The 27909-nt window shown below is 40.4% G+C and overlaps 1 protein-coding gene and 2 long non-coding RNA genes across 3 annotated transcripts; 1 reads left to right on the forward strand and 2 right to left on the reverse strand.

The window, feature by feature from the left end:
• The first annotated feature begins 1477 nt into the window (after positions 1–1477).
• Positions 1478–1915, forward strand: LOC139191835 (uncharacterized). The gene has a single exon (XM_070812861.1). It carries the CDS (start codon positions 1478–1480, stop codon positions 1913–1915), a length of 438 nt encoding a protein of 145 aa, XP_070668962.1.
• A 1298-nt stretch (positions 1916–3213) lies between these two features.
• On the reverse strand, positions 3214–3627 carry LOC139192498 (uncharacterized). Its single transcript, XR_011576695.1, has 2 exons — positions 3461–3627; positions 3214–3350 (listed from the first exon to the last, which is right to left on the reverse strand). It is a non-coding gene; the product is annotated as an uncharacterized lncRNA (long non-coding RNA).
• A 96-nt stretch (positions 3628–3723) lies between these two features.
• LOC139192497 (uncharacterized) lies at positions 3724–27870 on the reverse strand. The gene is made up of 3 exons (XR_011576694.1): positions 27719–27870; positions 9830–9937; positions 3724–4061 (listed from the first exon to the last, which is right to left on the reverse strand). It is a non-coding gene; the product is annotated as an uncharacterized lncRNA (long non-coding RNA).
• Positions 27871–27909: the final 39 nt, after the last annotated feature.

Here is a 27909-nt window from a genome sequence, read left to right on the forward strand (position 1 = left end):
TCTTGGCCTTGACCTAAGGTGTTATTTGTTTCGTAGGTGCAATTTTGTCCAAGATCAAGGAGGAAGAAATTTGCATCCACAATTTGGTGCTTTCATTAAGAGAAGAGATACACACTCGTTAAAGACTCTCGCATCAAAGGTTTTTCTATTTTCTTGTCCATTTGTAGATTTTTCGTACGTTTTTATTTTTAGAATTTTTTATTTGAAAAAATTCTTTGATAAAACGTAAAAAAGAAGTACAATGGCTAGAAATTTAGAAAATTCAACAAGTGAAAATTTCAATATTCAAGAGATGGGACCGCGGCAATCCACAAGGCTAAATGTCACAATAAGCGGAGTGGCACCACCACTACGAGGCTCCACCATGGCAACCACCCGTGGCGAGGTCCATGGCACAACTACCACAGCCCAAGTCGTTCCATCCAAACTTGCACGGGCCCAAGCTCAAGTCGTGTTATCCAAGACTCACAGCACCAAAGCCACGACCCAAGCCATGTCACTCCAAGCTTAACGCGAGCCCAACGTGTTGCCAAGCTAAGCCTAAACCTCGCACTCGCATGCACCACATGTCGAGCAGCTTACTCTCGTGGCTTCCCAAGCAGCCCAAGTCGGCCCAAGGCTATCTCAACCACCTGGACTTACCATCGAACTGAGGGCATTCTCACAACATTTCTCCACGGATTTGACATTTTCCAACTCAAATCTTGCACCCGGAGTTTACCACCCTTCCACCGCTCAAAGAGGCATATTCTTTCCAAGCTTTTCCAACCCAAATGGCGAACAACACTTATCCCGACAAGTCATAGAGTTAATGAGCGCCCTTGCACAACAGACAACCTTGGTGAATCAGCTCTTACAATGCACTGAGATCCAATGTGCCTCAAACGAAGTGTCTCGAATTAGAACAAGGGCAGACAAAGAACCTCTCCAACAGTGTCCTGGTAAGCAGCCACTCGACCAACCACAAACCGAGTGTTCGGGCAGCATACACTCTCGATTGGGATCTCGAGATAACGTATACTCCTATCTTAGCGCGTGGAGGAGTATGCATTCTTAACTAGGCCCATGAACGAGTATACATTCACAGTTGGGGCCATGCTTTGATAATCAACATGAGCAGCCTTTTAAGTAAAGCGTTCATTCGTGGCTAGGCCTGTAAGGAGAATTTTTCACATCACATCGAAGCAGGCAACATGACGAACGGAGAGAAGCAGTCACTCAATCCAGCTCAAGTTCAACCAGCAGCCTGCGAAAAAATCCCTCGCCTACTAAGAATCTACCTCATGCACTGTAGCCGTGGCACATACTAGTCGAGCATGGAGAAGAATAGCCTAGACCAACATGACAAGATCGGGGGTAGTCGAGGGCTCTGCTACCCCAACAAGGGCAAATTCAGGAAGAGGTAGAGATGATTCTCAACGAATGGTTGCGTGATTTCCAACGTAACGAAGTGGCCGATGAAGCACTACGGTAGGATATGACCAACATAAGCAGGTCACCCTTCACGGACGAGATCGAGCAGGCAGAGCCTCCATGCAAGTTTAGCATGTCACACTTCACAACTTTCAAAGGAGATGGAGATCCGGAGTGGCATTTGAAGCACTACCGGAGGGCGATGGTCCTTTATCGGAACAACGATGCCCTTATGTGCAAAATATTAGCCACAACTTTACAAGCCGAGGCGCAAGATTGGTTTCACACCTTGCCACCACGATCCATCCGGAGTTTTGATGATCTTTCCTTGGTTTTCACCAACGAATACTCATCCTATCGCACGATCAAGAAAAAGTCCAACCATTTGTTCCCCGTGAAGAAAAACCCAAAGGAGTCACTCCATGACTACGTGAAGAGGTTGAAAGCAGAAAAGGCAAAGATCGTCGGATGCGACGACTCGATAGCAAATGCAACCTTCTAAAATGGACTCCCAACAGACACCCACTGTTTGGAGAAATGATCGTGAAAAAAGACATCACTTTAGCAGACTCTTTTGCTTTGGCAGAAAAAGCATGCACTTTGGGACAAGGCTCGGCGAGTAGACAAGGCACCCGAGCAGCCTCGAAAAAAGTCGACAATGGCTCAAATGAAAGAGGACGAGAAACAGTCCAGCAAAAGCAGGCATGAGGCCAAACGCAGGGACTGACCCACGACCAAATAAGGCTTAACATCCAAGAACTACTCTAAGTTCTCAATTCTGATCCACTAATTCCCTTGCGACATCAAGAACGAGTCATGGTTCAAGCTATCGAAACAATCAAAAGGAGATACTTCCAAGTTGGATCACACAAAATACTGTGCATTCCACCGAGGTTTTGGTCACACAAACGACGACTGTTACACTCGAAAAAACTACCTAGAAAAGCTCATGAAAGAAGGCAAGATTGACAGATACTTGGACAAGCCAGCTGCGCAACCTATACGGAATGCAGACGATGACGAGGTACAACCAACCAAGACGATTCGAATCAATGGTATATTTGCCGAATCCAAATAGTCCTCATATACTAGGTTGTATGCTTCGCAAAGGAACTTGGGCCAACAACTTATTTGACGCCATCAACAAACTTGGCGCATACATCCATGTCCTCAAGCATATCTGGTTTCAAAAGCTCACAAATCTTATCAACTTCCCCAGAAACAGACTTGGTGGATTTCTCACGACTATCTGCACAAGCAGTCTCCTTCTCAGCAGACGAGTCGGTCTCAACAGCGGAGGGGATGAGTTTTGGCCACACTTTGGCAAGCATGGGCACCTTGTCACTCTTCATAGTAGCAAGTCTCTTCAAATGTGAACCAAACTTAGCCCAGAGGGACGCTTTGACACAAACTTCAACATCGGAGGCACGGAGGAACTTCTACGCTAGGCAATCCTATCAGCAATCGAACTAGTAGCATTTGGAACGGCAGACACCACCGGCATAGATCTAGTAGCCTCATCTTTCTCACTTTTGGAGAAAGTCAAGTCAATCACAAGCTTGGGAGCAGCCGATGAACCCTCGCGAGCAACGGAAGAAGCCCTCAGCTCTTCTCAGCAAACATCTCTTGAGCAACCGGTGAATCCCTACAAGCAGCGGAATAAGTCTTCAGTTTCTTTTCAGTAGGCGTCTCTTGAGCAGACGGGGAATGCCTCTTTTTCCCACCTTTATTTGTAGTGGGCTACACCACAGTAATAGGACGAGCTAACGCCTTAGCCTTGATTCGTTTTATCTCTTTTCTCAGGGGCAGCCCATCTTTTTCCTTACGAAAAAGACTAAGCAGCCAATGCCACTCACGGTACTCGGAGGGGATACCCAGAGCAACAAGTACTTTCTTCAGGTCCAGAGAAGTCTTAGGAGTCGAGCCGAATTCTGAATCTACAAAAGCAGCAGAAGACAATTAGAAAATCAATGAGTAGCTTAGCACAAATACAATGAGTAGCTTAGCACAAATACAAAGCAGCTAAGAGATTAAGCAGCTTACTTACCAGATATGAAGATCGTGGGAACACGCAACTCGGGGGAAGAATCAAACTTCCATTCTCCACTTATCTCCAAAGTCTCCTTGGCCCAGTCATGATCTCCCTTACTCAAATTATCAAAAAGCCTATGGCAAGATCGCAGCTGCTCAACTCCTTCGATGTGACCTATGTCAAAGAAGTACTAAAATTCGTTGACGGTCAAATCTAAGTCAAAGAATTGGCTAAGATTGTGGAACCCACCATCATACGGACCGTGTTCAGAGAAAATTAAGCGAAGGCACATTTCATGGAGCAGAGCACTTCTTAGAAAAATCGCAGCTTAGGAAAAATAAATCCCAACACAAAATAGTAGGGGTGGAATTTGATGGCTCTCTGAGCCCCATCACATGGCTCATGGCTGCTACCATTTTTGACATGTTTCACATGCACTCCCGACGGAATAGCATGCCAATATGCCTCAAGGAAGTCTCTAAACAAGTCATCGGAGCTAATCTTGAAGTGAGCAGCCTTGAAGTAACCAACCTTGCTCAAAGACCTGCCTTGACGATACAAGGGCGGCGCACCATCATCATTCTTGTGGTGTGAGGAAGACATGCTTGAAGAACTTCTACAAAGACACAAGAAGGATTTGTTAGAAGGTTGTTCAAAAAACAAAAAACAAAGGTAGGGACCAACTCTTGGCAAGGTTTAGGGTTTAGGGTCTAAAGGGTTGTTCAAAAAAAAAAAAAATAAACAAATAAACAAACAAACAAACAAAAAAGGGCCGCAGTAGGCCTCTTGGCCCAAAAGATTGCTAGAGGAGGGGGAACAAATATCCTCTAAGCTCTCTCTTATAAGGTAAAATAAATTGCTCTCCAAAGTTGATCTAATAATCCACTTAAGGTGAACTTAAATAAGCTTTGAGAGAAATTTATTAAAGAGGGAATCTACATCAAAATATGAAGCAGTCCTAAGTTTCCTAAAGCAAAAAAATCTCTACACATGTTGCCCTTTTCTGTGAGCAGCCTAACAGGTGTGGGAGCATTTGTGGAGCCAAAAATAATCACAAGACGACATGTGAATTTTTGGATTAAAAAGACAAAAATACCCTTGAGGCATATCGGGATTCCTACGTGCAAGCAACGGACAATCATCCCTCAACCAAGTCAAAAGTGCCCAAAATAGGTAACAATTCAAAACCTATTTCATCCATCCTCATCAAATCCTCTCCACAAGGTAACTCTCAAATCTTTCCCTTTTTATTATATCAATTAGGCAATTATTCTATTAATTGACTAATTAATTAGTTAATTATTCAATTATACCCAATTAAACACAAATCAAGAACCTAGCCCATAAAGTGAGCCAAGTGGCCGATCCTCTCTCACCCAAGGAGGCCAGCCACACCTCTATAAAAGGCCTTTCATTCTCTCCAAAACTCAGGTCGAATTCTCTTGCTAAATTCTCTAAATTCTCCAAACACTTTTCCCTCAAAATTCTAACTTTGGCATCAAAGATTCTTCGGCCAAAGCCCCCCCCAAAAAAAAATCATCGTGGGCGTGTGAGGCTTTTGGCTTTAACCTAAGGTGTTATTTGTTTTGTAGGTGCAATTGTGTCCAAAATCAAGGTGGAAGAAATTTGCATCCACAAAGGCGACATGAGAAAGCACAATACCCTACTCCATCTTAGAATGGAACCTCCTAGTAGCAATGGAATGAAACCAATCCATCCGGGAAGAGATCGCTTGTCTATCAACTTTGTAATTAAGAATGTCGTCAAACGAAGGGCATAACAAGAAGATATGCTCAATAGATTTTGCATGATCATGGCATATCGAACACATAGAGGATGAGGCAATATGGCGAACAAATAGAGTTTCCGTCGTAGCCAGGGCACGATGAGCAATGCGCCACATAAAATGACGAAGTTTAGGCGGAGTTCTCAATTTCCAAATAGGTCGCCAAACTTGTTTCGATATAAAGTGGGAAGAGAAGGGTCGCTGACCCACTGGTGATATCCAAACTTGACCACATACACCCTATTCTTAGTAGAAGGCCAAACAAGACGACGATGTTGCATAGGATCCCTAATGGGTGTCGCCAAGATAGCATTTTGTTCCTCCGTCGATAAGAAAGGTTGAAGAAAACTAAGATCCCAGGCACAGGAAGTAGGGCTTATGAGAGATGCAACCTGTGTGTCCCTAATGACAGACACTAGTCCAAGCATAAGAAACGGAACGGAAGGCAGCCAACGATCCACCCACAGACGAACAGTACAACCATTCATAATTTGCCATTACAATCCCTTCATCAACAAATCTCGATCCACCAAAAGACTATGCTAAGCCCTAGAGGCCCGACTTTCACGTTTAACATCAAAAAGAGAATAATGCAGAAAATACCTAGCTTTGAGGACCAATGCCCATAAAGAGTTCGAGTTTTGAATCAGTCGCCAACACTGTTTCACAAGTAAGGCATCATTAAAATCACTAAAGTTTATGAACCCCATACCTCTGTCCGGCTTCGAGAAACCTAAAGTGTGTTGAGACACCCAATGAATTTTCCGCTCCTCGCCGATTGACCCCCACCAAAAGCTCGATATTAGAAAGTCCAACTCGTTGCACACTACACCCGGGAACTTAAATAGATTCATAGGGTAAACAAGAATCGCTTGGGCAACCACTTTAATTAATACCTCTCTAGCCGCTTAAGAGAGACTACTTTGTCTCCACCCTTGTATTTTCCACAAAACCTTACCCTTAACAAAAGCCAAACCTTGCCGCTTTGATATACCCCACAGGGCAAAAACACCAAGATAGGTGCCCGGATCGGAAACCACCTGCATATTAAGAATGTTCCCCAGCTCCGTCGAAACTACCGTCGGCATGTTAGCACCAAAGAACACTGATGATTTTTGCAGATTAACGGCTTGACCTGAGGCATTACAATAATCTTCAATAATGTTAACTAAATGGCATCAATTCATTTTAGTAGCCTTCAAAAAGAGAAGTGCATCATCAGCGAAGAAAATATGGGAAATTACCGAAGCATGCTGGGTCATCTTCACCCCTTTCTAATACTTCTTTTCAACTGTTGAATTAATCATCCTAGATAGAACATCACTAACAAAAAGGAATAAATAAGGAGATAAAGGATCCCCTTGTCGTAAACCTCTTGAAGCAGCAAACTTGGCTCCAGGTTGGCCTTTAAGAAGTATCGCAAAATTAACTGAGTTGATACATCCTATGATAATCTTTCGCCAACGAGAATGAAACCCTATTTTTTCCGTCACCGTATCAAGGAAATCCCATTCTACCCGATCATACGCTTTATGCATATCAAGCTTGATACCCAACTCAAACTGATGCTTAGCTTTCTGAAGTTTAAGAAAATGGAAGAGTTCATGAGCAATCCCAATATTATCCTGAATTTGTCAACCCTGCACAAAAGCATTTTGCATAGGAGAAATAAGATTGGGAAGCAGCGACTTCAATTGATTCGCCAAAACATTAGCCAAAATCTTATATGAGTATTTGCATAAGCTAATCGGTCAAAACTGAGAGACAGATTCCGGATGTGGAACTTTCGGTATAAGCACAATATAAGTGGAATTTAGTCGGCTAAGATTAACTTCTCCACATTCCAGGAGCCGAACCAGAGCATGAACATCCTCCCTAAAAGTCTCCCAAAAAGAATGATAGAACACACCTTGAAAACCATCAGGTCCCGGAGCTTGAAACCCACCCATTTGCATCATTACATCCTGAATCTCGACATCAGAGATTGAAGACAACAAAGATTCATTCATACTATCTGAAACTAAAGTGGGTGCACACTCCAAAAAAGATTCCCAATTCTTGCTCCCCACAGAAGTGAAAAGATTGAGAAAATAGTCATCAATAAGCATCTTAACCCTATTTGGCCACTCCTCATAACTATCATCCTTCTGTTTGAGTTTTAGCACATGATTCCTCTGCCGCCGTTACATGGTTGACTGATGGAAAAACTTGGTGTTTGCATCCCCAACCTTAAGCCATTGAACATGTGACTTTTGTTGTCAAAAGCTTTCATCCTGAGCCGATAACTTATCAATCAATTTGGCCTTCTCATGAATCTCATCAACATGTGCACCCCAATTTTGTTGAAGCTCAACCAGCTCAGAGGTTAGTTGTTCAATTTGTTGTTCTCGCCACTTGAATTTATTTTTACTCCACATAAAGAGTTGAGATCAGTAGTCACTAAGCCTTTTATGCCAACGTTCCAAAGCAGCCCTGCCACCAGGCCGTGCCCAACATGTTTCCACCAACTTTTTGCATTCCTACTGAGGCCTATTATACAAAACAGCTGAGCCACCAGATTTCTCAGAATCCTAAAGAAACTCCTTGAAATCCCCACCACACAACCAAAGAACACAAGATGAACGAAGATGAGTATTCATCCAATCCCAAAATTGTGCTTTTTCCTCCCAATAAGCAGTTCCATATACACCTTTAACACGCACCCATCAAGACTCCCCATCCGATCGAACCCAGGCATCGATAACATGCTTGGAATACAAACTGATAACCACGTCTAAGTATTCAGCCCCACCAAAGACTCAAACCTCCCAACCTACCAATGGGAGGGACATTGAACCTATTATTAAACCCTAAATGTCGACGCCAACAATTCTATGATCCTTCATCTTTGTCTCTAATAGAAAAATCATTGAGGGCCAATATTTCCAATTAAGCTCATAAAGGGCTCGAACCATCGTGTCCAACCCAAGACCACGACAGTTCCAAAAAGATATAATTTATGGTGACTTTGTGGCTGTTGGAGGCCAGCCGCTACCTCCTTGGGAAGACTTTGCTTGCTTTCGAGCCAACAGAGCAGCTCGCTCATGCTAAGAGACCTCTTCCAAGTACTCCTACATAACTTGATACTCAACTGGTAATTCCTCAAATTCCTCCTCCGCATAAATAGCTCTTTCCACCATCAAGCATATTTCTCTAATACTCATCTGCCTCAGTCTCTCTGCTGTAAGTTTCTTCATGTCTTGGTTGCTTTCAATGTTCTTAAACTTTTTTTGTGGAGACTGGATAGGCTCCAAGTCCTCCTCCTCGACACTTCTTTTCAATCGACAACCTTCTACCTCCCCTTCACTACCTTCCGGAATCTCCTTAAGTGTGACTGAAGGACTGACCACATATCGTCGTGAAAGAGTCCACATCGGTGCTGACAATGAAGACTCAAACCTGAATTCCATGTGCAAACCTTCAGACACACTCCCCGGAGGAATACGTATTACCCCTTCCCCTCCAGGTCTAGCAAGTCGATGCCATCTCTTAGATTTCTTAATTGGGAGTTATGGCATAGTACTCATTATCAACCTCTCAAACCTACTAACACCATCGCCTTGATGTACATCATTATTAGCTCCCCGACTCCCTTGCGAGCTTCCAAGTCTACTAGTCCTAACTACACTCGCATGTTGTCTTTTCCTTACTCCAAGAGTAAGTGATCGTTGCTGAACCACCACATCACGAATTGGAGCCACCTTGGTCCATTCCCTATAACCAGCTGAACTACCCCTTGAAAGCTCGTACAAACATTCAGTATTCACATGTCATATTCTTCCACATCAGTAGCAAAAATCTTGCAACCTTTCGTATGAAATTCCACCTATGTGTCTGTATTTTGTCCCCTAGAAAGCCAGCACCAAGGTACTAGTGGATGTAATGTGTTGACAACAACCCTAGCTTAAAGAAAACCTCAAGCTATGGATAGATCTTCCAGCTCCAAAAATTCTCCAACATCTTGTACAAGACGTCTTACATTAGCCTCGGACGTGAGTGCGAGAGGTATTCCTCGAAGTTGAATCCAGAAAGGAACCAATTCCAGTTGTATATCTTCCAACGCTAGTTCTGGAGGCCACCTTTTCACTAAAAAGATTTGCTTCATGACTGCCCAGGGTACCTAACTCAGAATCCTATTAGCCACACTTTCATCTGGAGCAGAGATAATATAAAGGTTTTCACGTACCCATTTGACCTGAACCTCACCCAAGTCCTTCCATGTTGATCGAAGAATGTTCCAGACACCCCATCTATTCAGGTTTCGATTTATCAAAGCTATACCCACCAGTTTGATCTCGTGTTCCATGGTTGACAGATCCATCGTTTTATCTAGATGGACCACCAATTCCTACACTTCCCGATGTGCCATATAACTATTACTGTAGCTTACTTCTTGGACCAGATGAGTGGATTTATACAAAAGAAGGACTATGAATGCCTTGTGCAGAATCTCCTTAGAACAGTAAAGGATATGTTGTTTGTGTCCTTCTCCCTGTTTATTTTGTTTTCCAAGTACAAGAACAACACAGAAGAACAAGGTAGGAAAGTAAGGAAAATACCTCGATGACAATGAATGGGAGTCCTCGAAACATTTATTCTCTGAAGTAGTAGTTATTTGGACCCTCATGACTTCGATAAATGTAGTAGCAGTTGCGAGCAATTACTTCCTGAGTCAAAAGTTCACACAAGCGCACCAAATGTCATAAGTTTAGTAAAGGAATGTAATTCCCCACCAACCCAAAGAGAGCAAACCTGAGTCTCCCCAACAAATCCTGCACCGACTCAAAAGATCCACGCCCAAAAGACCCACTCCAAATCTTGTGAATTAACGCTTACCTACCTCCTGAGCTTCCCAAAGAGCTAGAACTGACACAATCGCAAAGACCCACCAGCTCAGCTAGATCAAAGGAAACAAACAATCACCGAATCTACCCAAGGACCAGATCCACAATTCAGAGGAAACATAGAAGAAGAAAGTACCCAAAGGATAACTGACAAATCTCGAAAGAAGCGAATTTGCAGTTACTAGACCAAACTAAGACTCTCACCAAGGAGAGATTTTTCGTTTTAAGATTGTATACATGCGATTCCCACTCCTTTTTCACTCAACTATACGTCATTTTCCAACACACAAAGACATACACCATTTTGATAGTTTAAATAAGGTGATTTTGTATACGTCATTTTCTTCTCCATCATTTGGCTAGGCCATAGACAAAATGTATCATCCCCACATTCTCCCCCTCCTAATCTCTCTCTCCTTTCATTCCATCTCTTCCTATTTGAACGATTACAATTAAATTACGTCAACATTTTCTATTAGTTTTTTTTAATAGAGACAATAAGAGAAAAAACAAAGTGTGAGACGAGGAAGAAAAGGGATGAGAATAGGTGGGGAGACAATCCTACTCCGTTCCGTAGCCCCTACGATAAGTATTGTCCCTCACTTCCTACTTGCATCGAGAAAACGACTTCCCAGTTACTGGTCAGTAACAACACAATGATATTATTGGTCACATGAGAGAGAAAAATAAAAGGATGTAAAAAACATCATGCATACAGCACCGATATCGACACCGATTATGACTTTGAAGTTATAAAAAAAACAAACAAAGATTGTATTCTAAACTGCTTATTATAATTTCCAAACCAATGTCTAGATTACTGCTTACCCGCTTAGTTTATAATCTTTACAGAATATAGCATAAACGCAGATGGTATAATTCCGATCAGAATTGACCAATCGTAAAGCCTTCATGGCAAAAAGGGTCACACTGTGTGTGTGTGTGCATATATATATATATATAAAGGAGGAGAGGGAGGGCGTCAGGTAATCGACAACTGGCACTCCTCGATTACGTCGAATCCTTATGAAAATGAATCCAGAACGAAATCACGCTAAAGCTAGGACGTCACCCATAAGTGGCGCGCTGTGTGGCCCGAGCACAATGATAAGTGAGCAAGGGTCGCTGTATCTCCATCGGCACCCGGATGCAGTGTTAAATGAGCAAGGGGGCCATAGAAACTTCTTTTCGAACGACTCCACTCAAAGTTGTTTGGGAGCATATACTCCTATCAACTTTACACAGGACACACAAAAGAAGTACTTTGATCCTATTGGACGGGGGAGGGTGAAGAAGCTAGGACAGAAGGGTAGAGTTCAAGAGAGTAGAATGCGTTTAGGAACGTGGAATATAGGAACCTTAACGGGAAAATCTATAGAAGTAATGGAAGTTATGGTGAGGAGAAGGATAAATATTATGTGCCTACAAGAAACTAAGTGGGTTGGTCTTAAGGTAAAGGATCTAGAAAACTCAGGGTTTAAACTTTGGTATTCGGGCACAAGTAGAACGAGAAACGATGTTGGCATCATCGTGGACAAGACCTTGACACAAGATGTTGTCGATGTCAAGAGGGTAGGAGATAGAATCATGGCAATCAAGATTGTAATAGGACAAGAACTCATCAGTGTCATTAGTGCGTACGCACCTCAAGTAGGGTTGGATACGAGTTCGAAAGAGAAATTTTGGGAAGTGATCGGATCATATTTATATATATTTTTACTTCAAATTCACTCGTCTTTTCTTAGTTAGTTCCTTATATTTTTGAGCTATTTACGTTATTTTTGTGTTTATAGGATTTGTTATGCAAAGAAAATAAAAATAGAACAAGTGAAATTTTATGTAATAAATTTGTCAAAACTGTCTGTGTAGATCAGCTTTTAAATTAAATTAAAAAATATATATAATAATGATAAGTCATGATGATGTTTGAAACATCATCATGATGGTTTTGTTTTGTAGAAGAAAAGAAAGGAACGGATGGAGAAGAAGAAAAAAAAGAAAATAAAAAAAAGGAGGAAATCAGAAGGCAGCATAAAGAGGGGAAGGGAGAGAACCGAGAGGAAGGAAGAAAACAAGCAGGAAAGCTGCCTTTGGCAGCTTGGAAGTCAGCGTGATAGGGAAAGGCAGTGAGCCTCGGGGAGGAAGACAGAAGCAGCAAGCACCCTCCTCTCTTGGTTAAATCTTTCCAACTTATGTTTTAATTTTTGGTTTAATTTGAGAATAATGTGTAGCTAAATTTATTTTGGCTAGAGGTTAATTCAAAGCCATGACTATGTTTGTAATATGAATTGATTACCTTCAGTTAAGATTTCTGAGTTGTGATTTAATTTGCTTAACTGCTTGATTGATAACTTATTTTTGTATGTCGATTAAGGATGCATACTTAATTTACATGCATGAATTTGATGCTAGAATATAAGTGAATTTCACCTAATCGTTATGAACTTATATTCACAAGTAGTGAAGGTTGTTATCCACAATCGTGTTAAGTGAATTCTTGGCAAGAGTATCATGCTTTTCATAGTTACGAATGCATCGTCAATGCTTATAGTTTTCACAAAGTCTAATGATCTTTGATTGTATCTCTATTGTGCTTTTCACGTAGGGGACTTTTGAAGAATGTTTTGAATTGTTGTATGCGTTTTCCCGTCCAATTCAATAACTTAAGGAAAACTTGAAGATTAAAAAAGTGCTGTTCACGGTTAATCTGAAGTGTTGAGATTCACAACTTATTGAAAGAACAACTGAAAATCAATTTAGGTTGCATATGTGTCATGTGTAGAGAAGAACCCTCTAGCTAATCCATCACCTATCCTTTCACCTTAATTTCATGTTTTTGTCAATTCTGTAATTTATTTAAGTTTAATTTACTTCTCGTCAAAACCAAACCCCCAATTATTAAATTATTTTATTTAGTTAGTTTTCTTTGTTGTTAGTCTTTTAATTCAATTTCCATCCATTGCAGTTCCTAGTGTCTAATTTGATTGTTTTCATTATTTTGAGTTATCCTAAGTGTGTTTCGAGTTATTAGAGTTTTTAGCCTAGTTTTGTGTCCTTGAGTCTTATTTAATATTTTTAAATTAATTTAGAATAGATTAGCAATCCCTCCTAATCCCCGGCCTAGAACGATACCCTACTTACATCCATACTACAATTGTCAAAAGAGGGTTTAATTTGTGTGCTTAGTTATTTTACGCATCAAATTTTGGCGCCGTTGCCGGGGATTAGCAAAGTTGCTAATCCCTTGTCTTGAGTCTTGTTTAAATTGTTTAGTTTTTTTTTTATTTTTTTTATTTTTATTATTTTAATTTTTATTATTTTTTTTTATTTTTATTTATTTTTATTTTTATTTTTTATTTTTATTTTATTTATTTTATTTTTTATTTTTTTTTATTTATTTATTTTTTTTTAATTACCCTGTTTTGTTTACTTATGATATTTGATTTAGTTTTATTTCTTTGATATCAGGTACTAAAAGAAGTAAGACATGGCAATTGCTAATCTTCAAGCTCAAATGGCAATTCTTACTTCTCAATTGTCACAGTACATCGAAAGGACCACAATACAAAGCACCCCTACATTCGATGTGTCCTATACGCAAGGATATCAAGCAGATCAACATCCACAAAGGAGTTGGGAGAGTTATCATGATCATAATCAATCAATGAACAACTTGTTTTCCAACACGTATAATTCAGATTGGAGGGATCATTCAAACACTATGTGGTGGGAACCTCAACCAGTTCAACACGAAGGATATTGGCAGCCATATGATGAGTTCTATTCAAGCCCTGCTCAGCCACCACAACCTCATACACAATATACCCAACCAAACTCAGGTTCATCAATAAATTATGAACAAATTCTTAATGAATTAAATTCTTTGGCGCATGGCTCACAAAATCAAGCCAAGGAGGCTCAACAAGGAGAATATTGGCAGCCATATGAGGAGTTCTATACAACGCCTATGCAGCCACCACAACCTGCCCTGCAACAATTCCAATCAAATTCAGGTTCGTCAATAGATTGTGCTCAAATTCTTGATGTACTAACTTCTTTGACGCAGGAATCACAAAATCAAGCCCAAGTGATGAGCGAATTGAAGAATCAAATGGGAGAGATCGCGGAATTCATGGGACAAATGCAAGAACAAAGTGAAGTAACTGACTCAACTGTTGAAATTATTGAAGCTATCAACTTGGAAAGTGGCATAGAGGTTGGAGATGAACCCAAGATGTCCAAACCAAGCCAAAACATGGATGAACAGTTACTGCTCGAAGAAGAGGAGGATAACAAGGCCACGGCAAAGGAAGAACCACCATTGCTGCAGCCTACCCTAGCCCCAACACCCTTGCCGCAGCCCCATATGCCCTCTATGCAGTCCACTACAACCAAGGTAAGCCCAAATTCAATTCGTCCTGACCCCGTTCCACTAAATGTCTTTATTCCTTGCAGGATCATGCAATCCAAGGAAGAAGAGGGTGAGAAAGGCATCTTTGAAACCTTTCCAAAGAATCAAGAAAAAGAAGTGGATGGGGAATGTCTAGAATGCATCAAAGAGGATGTGCTTGAGACAACCATTCCTAAAGAAGTTGAATTTTATGACATGGGACAAGTCCCAACCATCATATTCAATCTGGCCAAGTCCAATATCCCTGAAACTTTCAAAAATGTGGTGTTTGTCAATGAGTTCTTGTCGGACAAAGCAAGTAAGCCATCTTCTCCAATTTCGATTTTAGTATATACTAACTTGTTGATTTTGATGATTCAGGCACCTACACTAGAATTTAAACCATTGCCGGATCACGTCAAATATCACCGTCCATTCAAGGATCAATTCCATGCTATGGGCCCTATCCAAGTTTAGAAGGAAGTATCGTCCGGCTGCAAGACGTTAAAGAAAGCGCTTCTTGGGAGGCAACCCATGTATTCAAAAAAAAAAGGAAGATCTATGAATCGCTCTACAATCAGTTTTGCGTTTCTAAAAACCTTCACTTTTCTGCATTTTTATTTTGCCATGATTGTCATTTTTTTTATTTTTGTTTATTTAATTATTTTTGGGTGTGGGTTTATTTTTGAAACATTGATAGATATGCAAGATATTCTTGCATTCTTTTTCATGAAAGAAAAAAAAAAACAAAAAAAAAAAAAACTTAAACTTAAAAATATTTTACAATGATGTGTGAACTAGTAGCATTCATTGGTCAGGTGGTGCTTCAGTAGTCGGCGGAGCTTCAGCAGTCGGCGGGGCCACGGAAGGAGGAGGTATCTGAGGTTGATCAGTTGAAGCTTCACTACGCGGTGTCGCCCCAGAAGACGAAGGCATATGCGGTTGGAACAAACCCACAAACCTTCGGTGATCAAGTAAAATCTGACCATCATTTTCCTGCAGCTGGTCAATTTTCCTCTTCATGTTTGTGGCATAACTGTGTGCAAGCTTATGCAATTGTTTATTTTCATGCTTGAGTCCTCTAATCTCTTCTTTGAGACTCTGTATTTCAGCCACCAACGATTCAACGTGACGGGTTCGGGCAAATAGGCGTTGGGCCATGTTGGACACGGAACCGGCACACTGCACGCTAAGAGCCAGAGACTCCTTAACCGCCAATTCATCAGACCGTCTAGCGAGCAGTCTGTTATCTCTTGGGGTGACAAGGTTCCGGGCCACCACCGCAGCTGTCATGTCATTTTTCATCACCGAATCTCCAACGGTAAGAGGACCGGTAGGGGATATGAAAGATGGGCGCCATATGTTGTCTGGTGAAGGCGGAGCTGCCTCTTCACCAATGTTCAAGTCAAAACGACGATCGGAAGGGCCAGACATTTTCAGAAGGTGGTGAAGAAAGAAGAGAGTCGGACTGATTAAGATTTTGGAAGTTTACAGGAGGGAGCTCAAGTGTGTTGTGGAACAAAATTAACGCCTCTATAAAAAGAAGAAATCAAAGAGGCGCTCCTCAGAGAAGCGTCCTCTCGCAAATCGAAGAGTCGGGGCTCATTTCTCAAAAGCCGGATTCTTTTCTCAAAAGAGGCGTTGCATTCCTCAAAACCTGGGCTTGCTCAGAAACCACGAGCCGAACCCCGGATTTCAAAAGATCAATTTGTCCAGACGTGTCGTCACTTGTCACACGCAAATTGTTTTGCGAAAATCTCGGGCAGTTTGTCGAAGCACCAATTCAGAAATCGAAGAGGGAAATTCAACAGTCAAAGACACGCTAGCTTTCTCAAAAGCTGGGCTTCAACCCACGGGCAAATCTTCTTTTCCAGATTTATCCGCACGTGTCACATGCTACCTCTACAATCGACGATGCTCAGAGCTCGAAGCGCCGATTCCAGATATCAATGAGGAATCTGCTTTGCGGAAATTACGGGCAGCTTTGTCAGAAAGCGCGTAATTTGTACTATTCATCCATCCACCGGCTGCCGACAATGAGTGAGAGAATAGTTCCGGTTGTGAAGAAAAGTCCTATAAGTATTTACCTTCGCCTTCCACAGCAAATGCACACCCTCTCAGCACTTCTTCATCTCCGAGAATGCATTCCCAAAGAACTCTCTCGAGTCACACTGTATTCCTCATTCCCTGGGATACCCCTGCAAACAACCCATCCAGAGCAAAAGTATTTCATATCATAAAGGTTGAAAGCATATCATGCATTCTCCATGTCCTTTTCCTTGTCTTTGTTCTAACCTGCAGGACATGGAGAAATTGCTCTCGAGTACTCGTCTTCCACTGCTGATGTAATTCCAAAGAAGCTGCCACATCTACCTGAAGAACAGATAAGGCAAGCGAAAATGATACCAACAGCATGTGGAGACAACGTACAGAAGAAACAAGCAGAGAAGAATGCAGCTTGCACAATCATCCCAGCGGAAGGAGTCCGAGCTGAAGAACTAGAGAAGCTGCCACATCTGCTTGGAGAACAAATAAGGAACTGCAACATCACCAAAGAGCAAAGCTTCGCCGTACAATATCATCAAATCATCACTTGCAAGTAAAAAGCTAAGTGTCACCCTGTTCAAGAGGAAAGCTGTGGAAAGTCAACAAGCACGACCAATGATCACTTATTAGTTCTATTCATTGTCTTTTATCGTGATTTTCAATTTTTCGTTTGCAATTTTTTTTTATTTATTTTTATTATTATTTTATTTTCTTGCGTTACTTAACTGAATTATTTCTTTTCTTTGCAGGAACTTTTGGTTATTTCCACCCTTGAAGTTGATTGCAGAATTTTATCTTGGGGGTCATCGCTTGATTTTACTGCAAATTAGAGAAGTTTTCAGTCCAATTGATTTATTTTGTTTCTTATTATTTATTTATTTTATTTTATTTGCGTTATAGTGTTTTCTGACATTGGGGACAATGTCAAGTTTAAGTGTGGGGGTAGAAATCTCTAGAATTTCATTTGTTTCTGTGTTGTTGCTTTTTGTTTTCTTTAAAAATAAAAAATAAAAAAAAAATCGGAAAATTTAAAAATCCAAAAATATTGTCTTGTTTCCCTTATGGTTTTGAATTAGATTTTTTGTTAGTTTCCCGACCCAATGATATAATTGGATCAAATTTGAACCATGATCATCAAGAACTTAGTTAACATGTGTTTTGTGAAATTCCTAATTCTCTTGTTAGTTTTGTACATGTTTGATCATCTTTGAAAAACCAAATGCACATAGCCTTGTTAATGTGAAACTAAAGTATGACTTAAAGCTTCATATGTGAATTTAGTGACCATATACATCCTATGTGAGTTTTTGAGCCTATTGAAAGTGTGTGCATTTTTCATACACTCCTATTTTTTTATGTGTGATGAACTTATGTGAGATACATCTCTAGAACTTGCGTAACGATCTTTCGAAATGTTTGTCATTGATTGCATGAATTTGGAAATGATAGAGGCATTAGGTTTACCACTATGGCCCAAATAATCATGTTTCCCAAAGAAAAATGATATCATTAGATTGCCAATTTGAGCCGTGTATGTTGAGTCTTCTATTTCTTATCACCAGATATGTCTACCCTTATACCTGAAACATTTTTCCTTACCCTTTCCAAGCGAGCAATGCGAGATTGTCTTATGAGAAATATTTGTGAAGTACTTTGAAGGTGTTTGGCAAAAGAATAATTGTGGGGGTATTTCATGTTTGTATTAAAAAAAAAAAAAAAAAAAAAAAAGAGAAAAGAGAAGAAAAGAAAAAGAAAAAGAAAGATTGTACACAAAGAAAATAAAAAGTTTTTAAAGTTTCAGTTTAAGGGTGTGATTGGAGGTATCAGAAGAATCGTTGGAGAGCTTGAGTTCTTATAAATCTAAACAAAAGAATTGCTTGCAATGTAGCTTGGAACTTGTGTTTTCCTATTCTTTCGTTTCAATAACCTTATCCCTAAGCCTCATTACATCCAATAAAAGTCCTCTTGATTTAAGTTTTGCAATTATGATTGTGGAAATGAGATCTTTATGCAAGCTTATGGTAGAAATTTCACATTTGATTCTTTGAGTGAAACACATTAAAACTAAACACATATGTGATTGAGTGTATATCCCGTGAGAAGGTTACTAGTTTGCATATGATGATTTTAAAAATAAAAACTTGAAATTGCATTAGCATGGCTATCTCACACACTACCCTTCAAGGATGATTAAAAGATTACTGCTAATATTTGAATAAGGAAGATGAACTTGGATTAACTTGTTTGGTGCTAGCTATGGTTCTTGATAATTTGTGCTCTCAAATGAAATTCTATGAAGGTCACATAGGGGGAAACTAATGTTTTTCATGTTAGTACTTTTTCATGTTTTCTTTGTTTTGCTCGAGGACTAGCAAAAGCTAAGTATGGGGGTATTTGATCGGATCATATTTATATATATTTTTACTTCAAATTCACTCGTCTTTTCTTAGTTAGTTCCTTATATTTTTGAGCTATTTACGTTATTTTTGTGTTTATAGGATTTGTTATGCAAAGAAAATAAAAATAGAACAAGTGAAATTTTATGTAATAAATTTGTCAAAACTGTCTGTGTAGATCAGCTTTTAAATTAAATTAAAAAATATATATAATAATGATAAGTCATGATGATGTTTGAAACATCATCATGATGGTTTTGTTTTGTAGAAGAAAAGAAAGGAACGGATGGAGAAGAAGAAAAAAAAGAAAATAAAAAAAAGGAGGAAATCAGAAGGCAGCATATAGAGGGGAAGGGAGAGAACCGAGAGGAAGGAAGAAAACAAGCAGGAAAGCTGCCTTTGGCAGCTTGGAAGTCAGCGTGATAGGGAAAGGCAGTGAGCCTCGGGGAGGAAGACAGAAGCAGCAAGCACCCTCCTCTCTTGGTTAAATCTTTCCAACTTATGTTTTAATTTTTGGTTTAATTTGAGAATAATGTGTAGCTAAATTTATTTTGGTTAGAGGTTAATTCAAAGTCATGACTATGTTTGTAATATGAATTGATTACCTTCAATTGTGATTTCTGAGTTGTGATTTAATTTGCTTAACTGCTTGATTGATAACTTATTTTTGTATGTCGATTAAGGATGCATACTTAATTTACATGCATGAATTTGATGCTAGAATATAAGTGAATTTCACCTAATCGTTATGAACTTATATTCACAAGTAGTGAAGGTTGTTATCCACAATCGTGTTAAGTGAATTCTTGGCAAGAGTATCATGCTTTTCATAGTTACGAATGCCTCGTCAATGCTTATAGTTTTCACAAAGTCTAATGATCTTTGATTGTATCTCTATTGTGCTTTTCACGTAGGGGACTTTTGAAGAATGTTTTGAATTGTTGTATGCGTTTTCCCGTCCAATTCAATAACTTAAGGAAAACTTGAAGATTAAAAAAGTGCTGTTCACGGTTAATCTGAAGTGTTGAGATTCACAACTTATTGAAAGAACAACTGAAAATCAATTTAGGTTGCATATGTGTCATGTGTAGAGAAGAACCCTCTAGCTAATCCATCACCTATCCTTTCACCTTAATTTCATGTTTTTGTCAATTCTGTAATTTATTTAAGTTTAATTTACTTCTCGTCAAAACCAAACCCCCAATTATTAAATTATTTTATTTAGTTAGTTTTCTTTGTTGTTAGTCTTTTAATTCAATTTCCATCCATTGCAGTTCCTAGTGTCTAATTTGATTGTTTTCATTATTTTGAGTTATCCTAAGTGTGTTTCGAGTTATTAGAGTTTTTAGCCTAGTTTTGTGTCCTTGAGTCTTATTTAATATTTTTAAATTAATTTAGAATAGATTAGCAATCCCTCCTAATCCCCGGCCTAGAACGATACCCTACTTACATCCATACTACAATTGTCAAAAGAGGGTTTAATTTGTGTGCTTAGTTATTTTACGCATCAGGAAGACCTTGGAGACTTGGTGCAAGGAATTGCCCAGACAGAGAAGTTATTTATAGGAGGAGATTTAAATGGACACGTGGGCAGGGAGACAGACAACTATAGAGGTTTTCAGGGTGGCCATGGTTTTGGGGAGAGAAACGAGGATGAGGAAGTTATCTTGGATTTTGCAATGGCATATGATCTCTTCTTAGCCAACACCTTCTTTAAGAAGAGAGAAGAACATGTGATCACCTACAAGAGTGGGTCGTCAAAAACACAAATAGATTTTCTTCTCATGAGGAAAGGGGATCGTATAACTTGTAAGGATTGCAAAGTTATACCGGGAGAGAGCTTGGCTAATCAACATCGCTTGTTGGTGATGGATGTACATATCAAAAGAGTGAGAAAAAAGAACAAGACTTGGAAGTGCCCAAGGACTAGATGGTGGAATCTAAAAGGAGAAAAACAAGTCATTTTTAAAGAGAAAGTAATCACCCAGTGTGGGTGGGATAGAGAGGGGGAAGCTAGCCAAATGTGGGATTCCATGGCTAGTTGTATCCGAAAAGTAGCAAAAGAGGTATTAGGAGAGTCCAAGAGCTTTGCCCCACACCAAAAGGAATCTTGGTGGTGGAATGATGAGGTACAAACAAAGGTGAAGGCTAAGATGGAATGTTGTAAAGCCTTATACAAGGATAGGACCGATGAAAATGGTGAAAGGTATAGAAGAGCGAAGCAAGAAGCGAAGAAAGCTGTGAAAGAAGCTAAGTTAGCGGTTTATGACGACATGTATAAGCGACTAGATACCAAAGAAGGAGAGTTGGATATCTATAAACTAGCTAGAGTAAGGGAAAAGAAGACAAGGGACCTAAACCAAGTGAGGTGCATCAAGGATGAGGAGGGAAAAGTTCTTGCTACAGAGAACGCGGTCAAAGACAGATGGAGAGGTTATTTTCATAATCTTTTCAATGAATGACATGAAAGGAGTACTTTTTTAGGGGAGTTGAGTAACTCAGAAGAGTGTAGAAACTACTCTTTTTATCGTCGAATCAGGAAGGAAGAAGTGGTTGTAGTTTTGAAGAAGATGAAGCATAGAAAAACAGTGGGCCCAGACGATATACCGATTGAAGTATGGAAAGCCTTGGGAGAGACATGTATAGCATGTCTCACTGACCTTTTCAATAAGATTTTGAAAACGAAGAAGATGCCAAACGAGTGGCGAAAGAGCACTTTGGTGCCAATTTACAAGAATAAGGGCGACGTACAAAATTGCATGAATTATAGGGGTATTAAGCTAATGAGTCATACAATGAAGCTCTGGGAGAGAGTCATTGAGCATAGATTGAGGCAAGAGACACGGGTTTCGGACAACCAATTCGGGTTCATGCCAGGGCGCTCAACCATGGAGGCAATCTATTTCTTACGAAGATTGATGGAAAGATATAGAGATGGGAAAAAGGATTTACACATTGTCTTTATAGATTTGGAAAAAGCGTATGATAGGGTCCCAAGAGACATTCTTTGGAGGATTTTAGAGAAGAAAGGAGTACGAGTAGCATATATCCAAGTTATAAAGGATATGTATGAAGGAGTAAAGACTACCGTAAGAACTCATGAAGGACAAACCGAAAGCTTCCTCATAACTGTAGGATTACATCGAGGCTTATCCTTAAGTCCTTACATTTTTACGTTGGTAATGGATGAGTTAACAGGACATATTCAAGATGATATCCCTTGGTGTAGGCTTTTCGCAGACGATATAGTGTTGATAGATGAAACTCATGAAGGGGTAAATGCGAAACTTAACCTTTAGAGAGAAGTGCTGGAATCTAAAGGTCTTCGCCTAAGCCGATCAAAGACAGAATATATGGAGTGCAAGTTCAGTGCAAATGGAGGCCAAAATGAGTTAGGGGTGAGGATCGGAGATTAGGAAATACCAAAGAGTGACCGTTTTCGCTACCTAGGATCTATCTTGCAAAAGAACGGAGAATTAGATGGTGATCTCAACCATAGAATACAAGCTGGATAGATGAAGTGGAAGAATGCATCCGGCGTGTTGTGTGATCGTCGTATGCCACTGAAGCTCAAGGAAAAATTTTATAGGACGGCAATAAGGCCGGCGATACTGTATGGCACAGAATGTTGGGCGATGAAGCATCAACAGGTACACAAAATGGGTGTAGCGGAGATAAGGATGCTTCGTTGGATGTGTGGGCACACGAGAAATGATAAGATTAGGAATGAGGATATCCGAGGTAAAGTAGGAGTAGCCGAAATTGTAGGAAAACTGAGAGAAAATCGGTTACGATGGTTTGGACATGTGCAAAGAAGGCCTATTGACGCTCCGGTTAGAAGATGCGACTACGGGACAGAGGTTCAGGGCCGAAGGGGTAGAAGAAGACCTAGGAAAACTTTGGAAGAAACTATAAGAAAAGACTTAAAGTACTTGGATCTAACAGAGGACATGACACAAGACCGAACACAATGACGTTCTAAGATTCATATAGCCGACCCCACTCAGTGACTTGGATTTTTCAAGTCTCCAACCGAGAAGTTTTCCTCACTCGGGAAATTAAGGGAACACTACCTCAACCTACATGCTCCACTCACAAAGCTTCAACATACAAGCTTCAACAAAAGAAAAATTCAAAGAACTTAGTGAAGAAAGCTTTGATGTATTTAACACAATACGTTGAAATGAAACAAAGCTTATTTATTGATATCTTCGATAAGTTGCAAATATGTACATATACATTAGTCAAAATAAACAAACAAAAGGAAGCCTTCACAAAGGTTGCTTAGGAGAAGTCTCAGCAGTCGGTAGAGCCCCAGAAAGGGAAGCCACCGGAGGGGATCATTCGGAGCCTCAGTACTGGACAGAACCCTAAAAGGAGAAGGTATCAGAGGTTGATCATTTGGAGCTTCATTATGCGATACAGCCCCAGAAGACGAAGGCAATAAATGCATTTGGAACAAACCCACAAACCTCTGATGATTATGTAAAATCTGACCATCAGATTCCTTTATTTGGTCAAGCTTTCTCTTCATGTTTGTAGCATAGTCATGTGCGAGCCGGTGCAACTGTTTATTCTCATGCTTGAGCCCTCTAACCTCCTGTTTGAGACTCATCACTTCAGCCACCAATGATTCAACTTGGCGAGTTCGAGCAAATAGGCATTGGGCCATATTAGACACAGAACCTGCACACTGAACATTGAGAGCCAGAGAATCCTTGACAGCCAACTCATCAGACCGTTTGGAAAGCAGTCTATTATCTTTAGGAGTGAGAAGGTTCCTGGCCACCACTGCAGCGGTCATATCATTCTTCATCACGGAATCTCCAACGGTAAGAGGACCAGTAGAGGATAAGAAGGATGGGCGCCATATGTTGTCTGGAGAAGGCGGGGCTGCCTCTTCAACAATATTCAAGTCAAAACGGCGGTCGGAGGGGCCAGACATTTTCAAAGGTGTTGAAGAGAGAAGATGTCGGGCAAATCAAGATCTTAGAAATGCAAGAAGGGAGCTTCTACTGGTGGAGATTCAAGTGTGCTTTGGAACTTAATGCCAGCCTCTATAAAAATCTGCACTCGACGGAGCTTCAGAAATCAAATAGGCGCCTGTTCAGAAATTGAAAAGGCGTTTGCTTTCTCAAAAGTTGGGTTGCTCAAAAACCACGAGGGCTGATCTCAGAAATTGAAGAGGCGTTTGCTTTCTCAAAAGCTGGGTTGCTCAAAGACCACGAAGGCCGATCGCAGAAATCGAAGAGGCGCTTGCTTTCTTAAAAGCTAAGCTGCTCAGAGACCACGAAGGCTGATCTTAGAAATCGAATAGGCACCTGCTTTTTCAACCTTGTCAGCACCTGTCACATGCACACTCAACTTTGCGGAAATTATGGGCATTCTGTCGAAGATTTCTGGTGAAGTAGAAAGCACGTGAATGTTACTGTTCAATCATCAACTTTCCACACGCAACATCAGCTCACGGGTACCCCAGATAACTTTGCCAAAGATCTCTGACAAAGTTTAAAAATGTGAAGCTTGCAGCTCCCATTACATCGTTATGACTAAGAAGGGTAAAAGAATAGCAAAGAAACAGCACTAACAAAGTTTAGACACATAAATTTTGAAGGTCTAGCTATCATATTATTACCCACAAGGGTAAAAGAACAGGACAACTGCTGGATAATTGGAAAGTCCCTGTGTGTCAACCTCTGTGCTTCGTGGCAAGGTAGACTAGCAAACAGGCCTAACCTTTACTCACATTCGATAAAACACTCTTAACAAGATTGCTTGCTTCAAGATCGAAGAGGCATCGTCCTCCGAATCTCGAGAGCTAGACTCCCAACATGATTACTTTCTCAAAAATCGAAGAGACACCGCTTTCCGAATCTCGAGAGCCAGACTCTTAGCAGGATTGCTTTCTCAAAAATCGAAAAGGCACTGTTATCCGAATCTCAAGAGACAGATCCCCGACAGGATTGCTTGTTTGAAAACCGAATAGGCACCGCTTTCTCAACTTCGAGAGCTAGATCTCCTTGGATAAAGCTTGTCTGTAATCTTCACACCGCTTTCTCAACTTCGAGAGCCAGATCTCCTTGGATAAAGCTTGTTTGTAATCTTCACACGCAACATCAGCTTTCCAGATATCACATACCACTTTTTCAAAGTGCTTTGACAGAGTTAAAACACGTGAAGCTGGCAGCTCCCACTACCGTGCTATGACTAAGCAGGGTAAACAAATAGTATTACTACTTCTTGTTAGGGAGACTCCTATATATGTTGACCTCCATCCTCAACAGACAGGCAGACCTCCTAAAATGCTCAACCCTTCCTCATATCTGAGAGGGCACTCCCAACGAAACCTATCGAAATACTCAGCTTTCTCTCCCCCCGAGAATACCTCTGCAAACAAGCTACACCAGAGCAAAAATATCTCATATCATCAGGGTTAAAAGCAAAAGTATCTCATATCATGCTTTTTCCCTGTCTTTTCCTTTGGCCTTGTTCTTACCTGCAAGACAAGGAAAAAGAGAGCAATCAGTCAGCACTTGGAATCAAGCTTCCAGTCAGGAACTAACTGCCTGGAACCCCTTACCTGATTACTTACCTGACATTGCTCTCGAGTACTCATCTTCAACATCTTATGTTTCCAGAGAAGATACCACATTTGCCTGAGGAATAGATAGGGCATGTGAGAAGGATACAAGGAAGCATGTAGAGATAAGCGTAACAGTACACGTGCCGATACATCCACTACTTTGTCAACAGCAAAAGTATCCCATATGAGCAGTGTCGAACGTACTCTAGATTTGATGGACTTGTTTTGACCCTCAAATTCTTCAGTCGGCCTTATACTCTGGAGGAAACCAGAAAACCCTTCAGCCTAGTTCAAGAATAAGCATGTGGAAAGTTACTTCTTAAAAAACAAAAGTATCTCATATCACCTCTTCTCCTTTTCTTCTCTTTATCCTTCATGCTGCCTGCAAGATAGGGAGAATGAGAACAATTAGCCGGAACTCGAAACCAAACTTCTAATCTAGGACTGATTGCTTGAAGCTTTGATTGCTTACCTTGTCTGTCACCTTTTTCAGCAGATCCCCTAGCTCGGCGACTTGGGAGACTCCTACTACATGGTTTGTATCGCGCTTGACCAAGCCTGAAACTATAAGTAAGCTTCAAGTGAAATTGATACATTACCTTGTGCATCTCCACCAGTTAAAGATACCACCCCTGGATGGAGGAAGAGTACTTACAAAAAAGATGCCACATCTACCTATGAGACAGATAAGGCAAGTGAAGACGATACCACACTTCGGTACTTAGAAGTTTCGTGATTACGAGATCATTCTCCCACAATATTTCCTAATGTCATTTGTACTAAATCATTCTCTGGTACTCACTAAATGAGAGCTTGAACCTATGGACTGTGTAAACCCTTCACAATTAATGAGAACTCTACTCCGTGGACGTAGCCAATCTGGGTGAACCACGTACATTTTGTGTTTGCTTTCTTGTTTCTATCCATTTACATACTTATCCACACTAATGACCGGATCAATCTAGCGAATATCACAAACTTAATAATTTCTGTTGTACCAAAGTCCTCACTGCTTTTGTGCATCAACAATCCGTAAGTCCTTACCTTTTTGCGTTGGTAATGGATGAGTTAACATGACATATTTAAGATGATATTCCTTGGTGTATGTTTTTCGCAAACGATATAGTGTTGATAGATGAAACTCAGGAATGAGTAAATGCGAAGCTTAACCTTTGGAGAGAAGTGTTGGAATTTAAAGGTCTTCGCCTAAGCTGATCAAAAACAGAATATATGGAGTGCAAGTTCAGTGCAAACGGATGCCAAAATGAGTTAGGGGTGAGGTTCGGAGATCAGGAAATACCAAAGAACGACCATTTTCGCTACCTAGGATCTATCTTGCAAAAGAACGGAAAATTTAATGGAGATCTCAACCATAGAATACAAGCTGGATGGATGAAGTGGAAGAGTGCATCCGGCGTGTTGTGTGACTGTCGTAGGCCACTGAAGCTCAAGGGAAAATTTTATAGGACGGCAATAAGGCCGGCGATGCTGTATGGCACAGAATGTTGGGCGGTGAAGCATCAACACGTAGGTGTAGCAGAGATGAGGATGCTTCGTTGGATGTGTAGGCACACGAGAAAGGATAAGATTAGGAATGAGGATATCCGAGGTAAAGTAGGAGTAGCCGAAATAAAAGGAAAGATGAGAGAAAATCGATTACGGTGGTTTAGACATGTGCAAAGAAGGCCTACTGACGCTCCGGTTCGAAGATGTGACTACGGGACAGAGGTTCAGGGCTGAAATGGTAGAGGAAGACCTAGGAAAACTTTGGAAGAGACCTTAAGAAAAGACTTAGAGTATTTGGATCTAACGGAGGACATGACACAAAACCGAACGCAATGACGTTCTAGGATTCATATAGCCGATCCCACTTAGTGGGAAAAAGCTTTGTTGTTGTTTTATATTCTCCTATGGATTGGCAGGTGCATCACCAAGACACATCAAACGAAAAAACAATTTGAAGCAGAATACTTTCATTGAATTTCCGTGTGGTGTAAGTTGAAGTGATCCCTAATGCTGAAAATGTTTGTGTGTGTTTGGTTGCATCACAACTGGTTCGTATCAAATGGAGACGACGTCATTGATGGTATACTACGACAACAGAAGTGCTACCAAAGGAGTGTTGGGAAGACAAGGCATGACAATGAAGCAGAATATGAATATGGGCATGATGGATAGGGGTAGAGTACCTTATAGTGATATATTGGCCGTATGCTCCTGCTATAGAAAGATTCTGCAATCAAATACCGACGGACTGCCCCTAATAAGATGCCAATATTAACCTCATCCTCCTAATTGTCTTATCATCACTTCTTCCACTCAAAGAATTCCTAAAGTGATCCTACAACAACCAAAAAGTATAACACAATTTCAACTTTAG

Source organism: Malus domestica, chromosome 15 (genome assembly GCF_042453785.1).
Source record: "Malus domestica chromosome 15, GDT2T_hap1".
Lineage (NCBI taxonomy): Eukaryota > Viridiplantae > Streptophyta > Magnoliopsida > Rosales > Rosaceae > Malus > Malus domestica.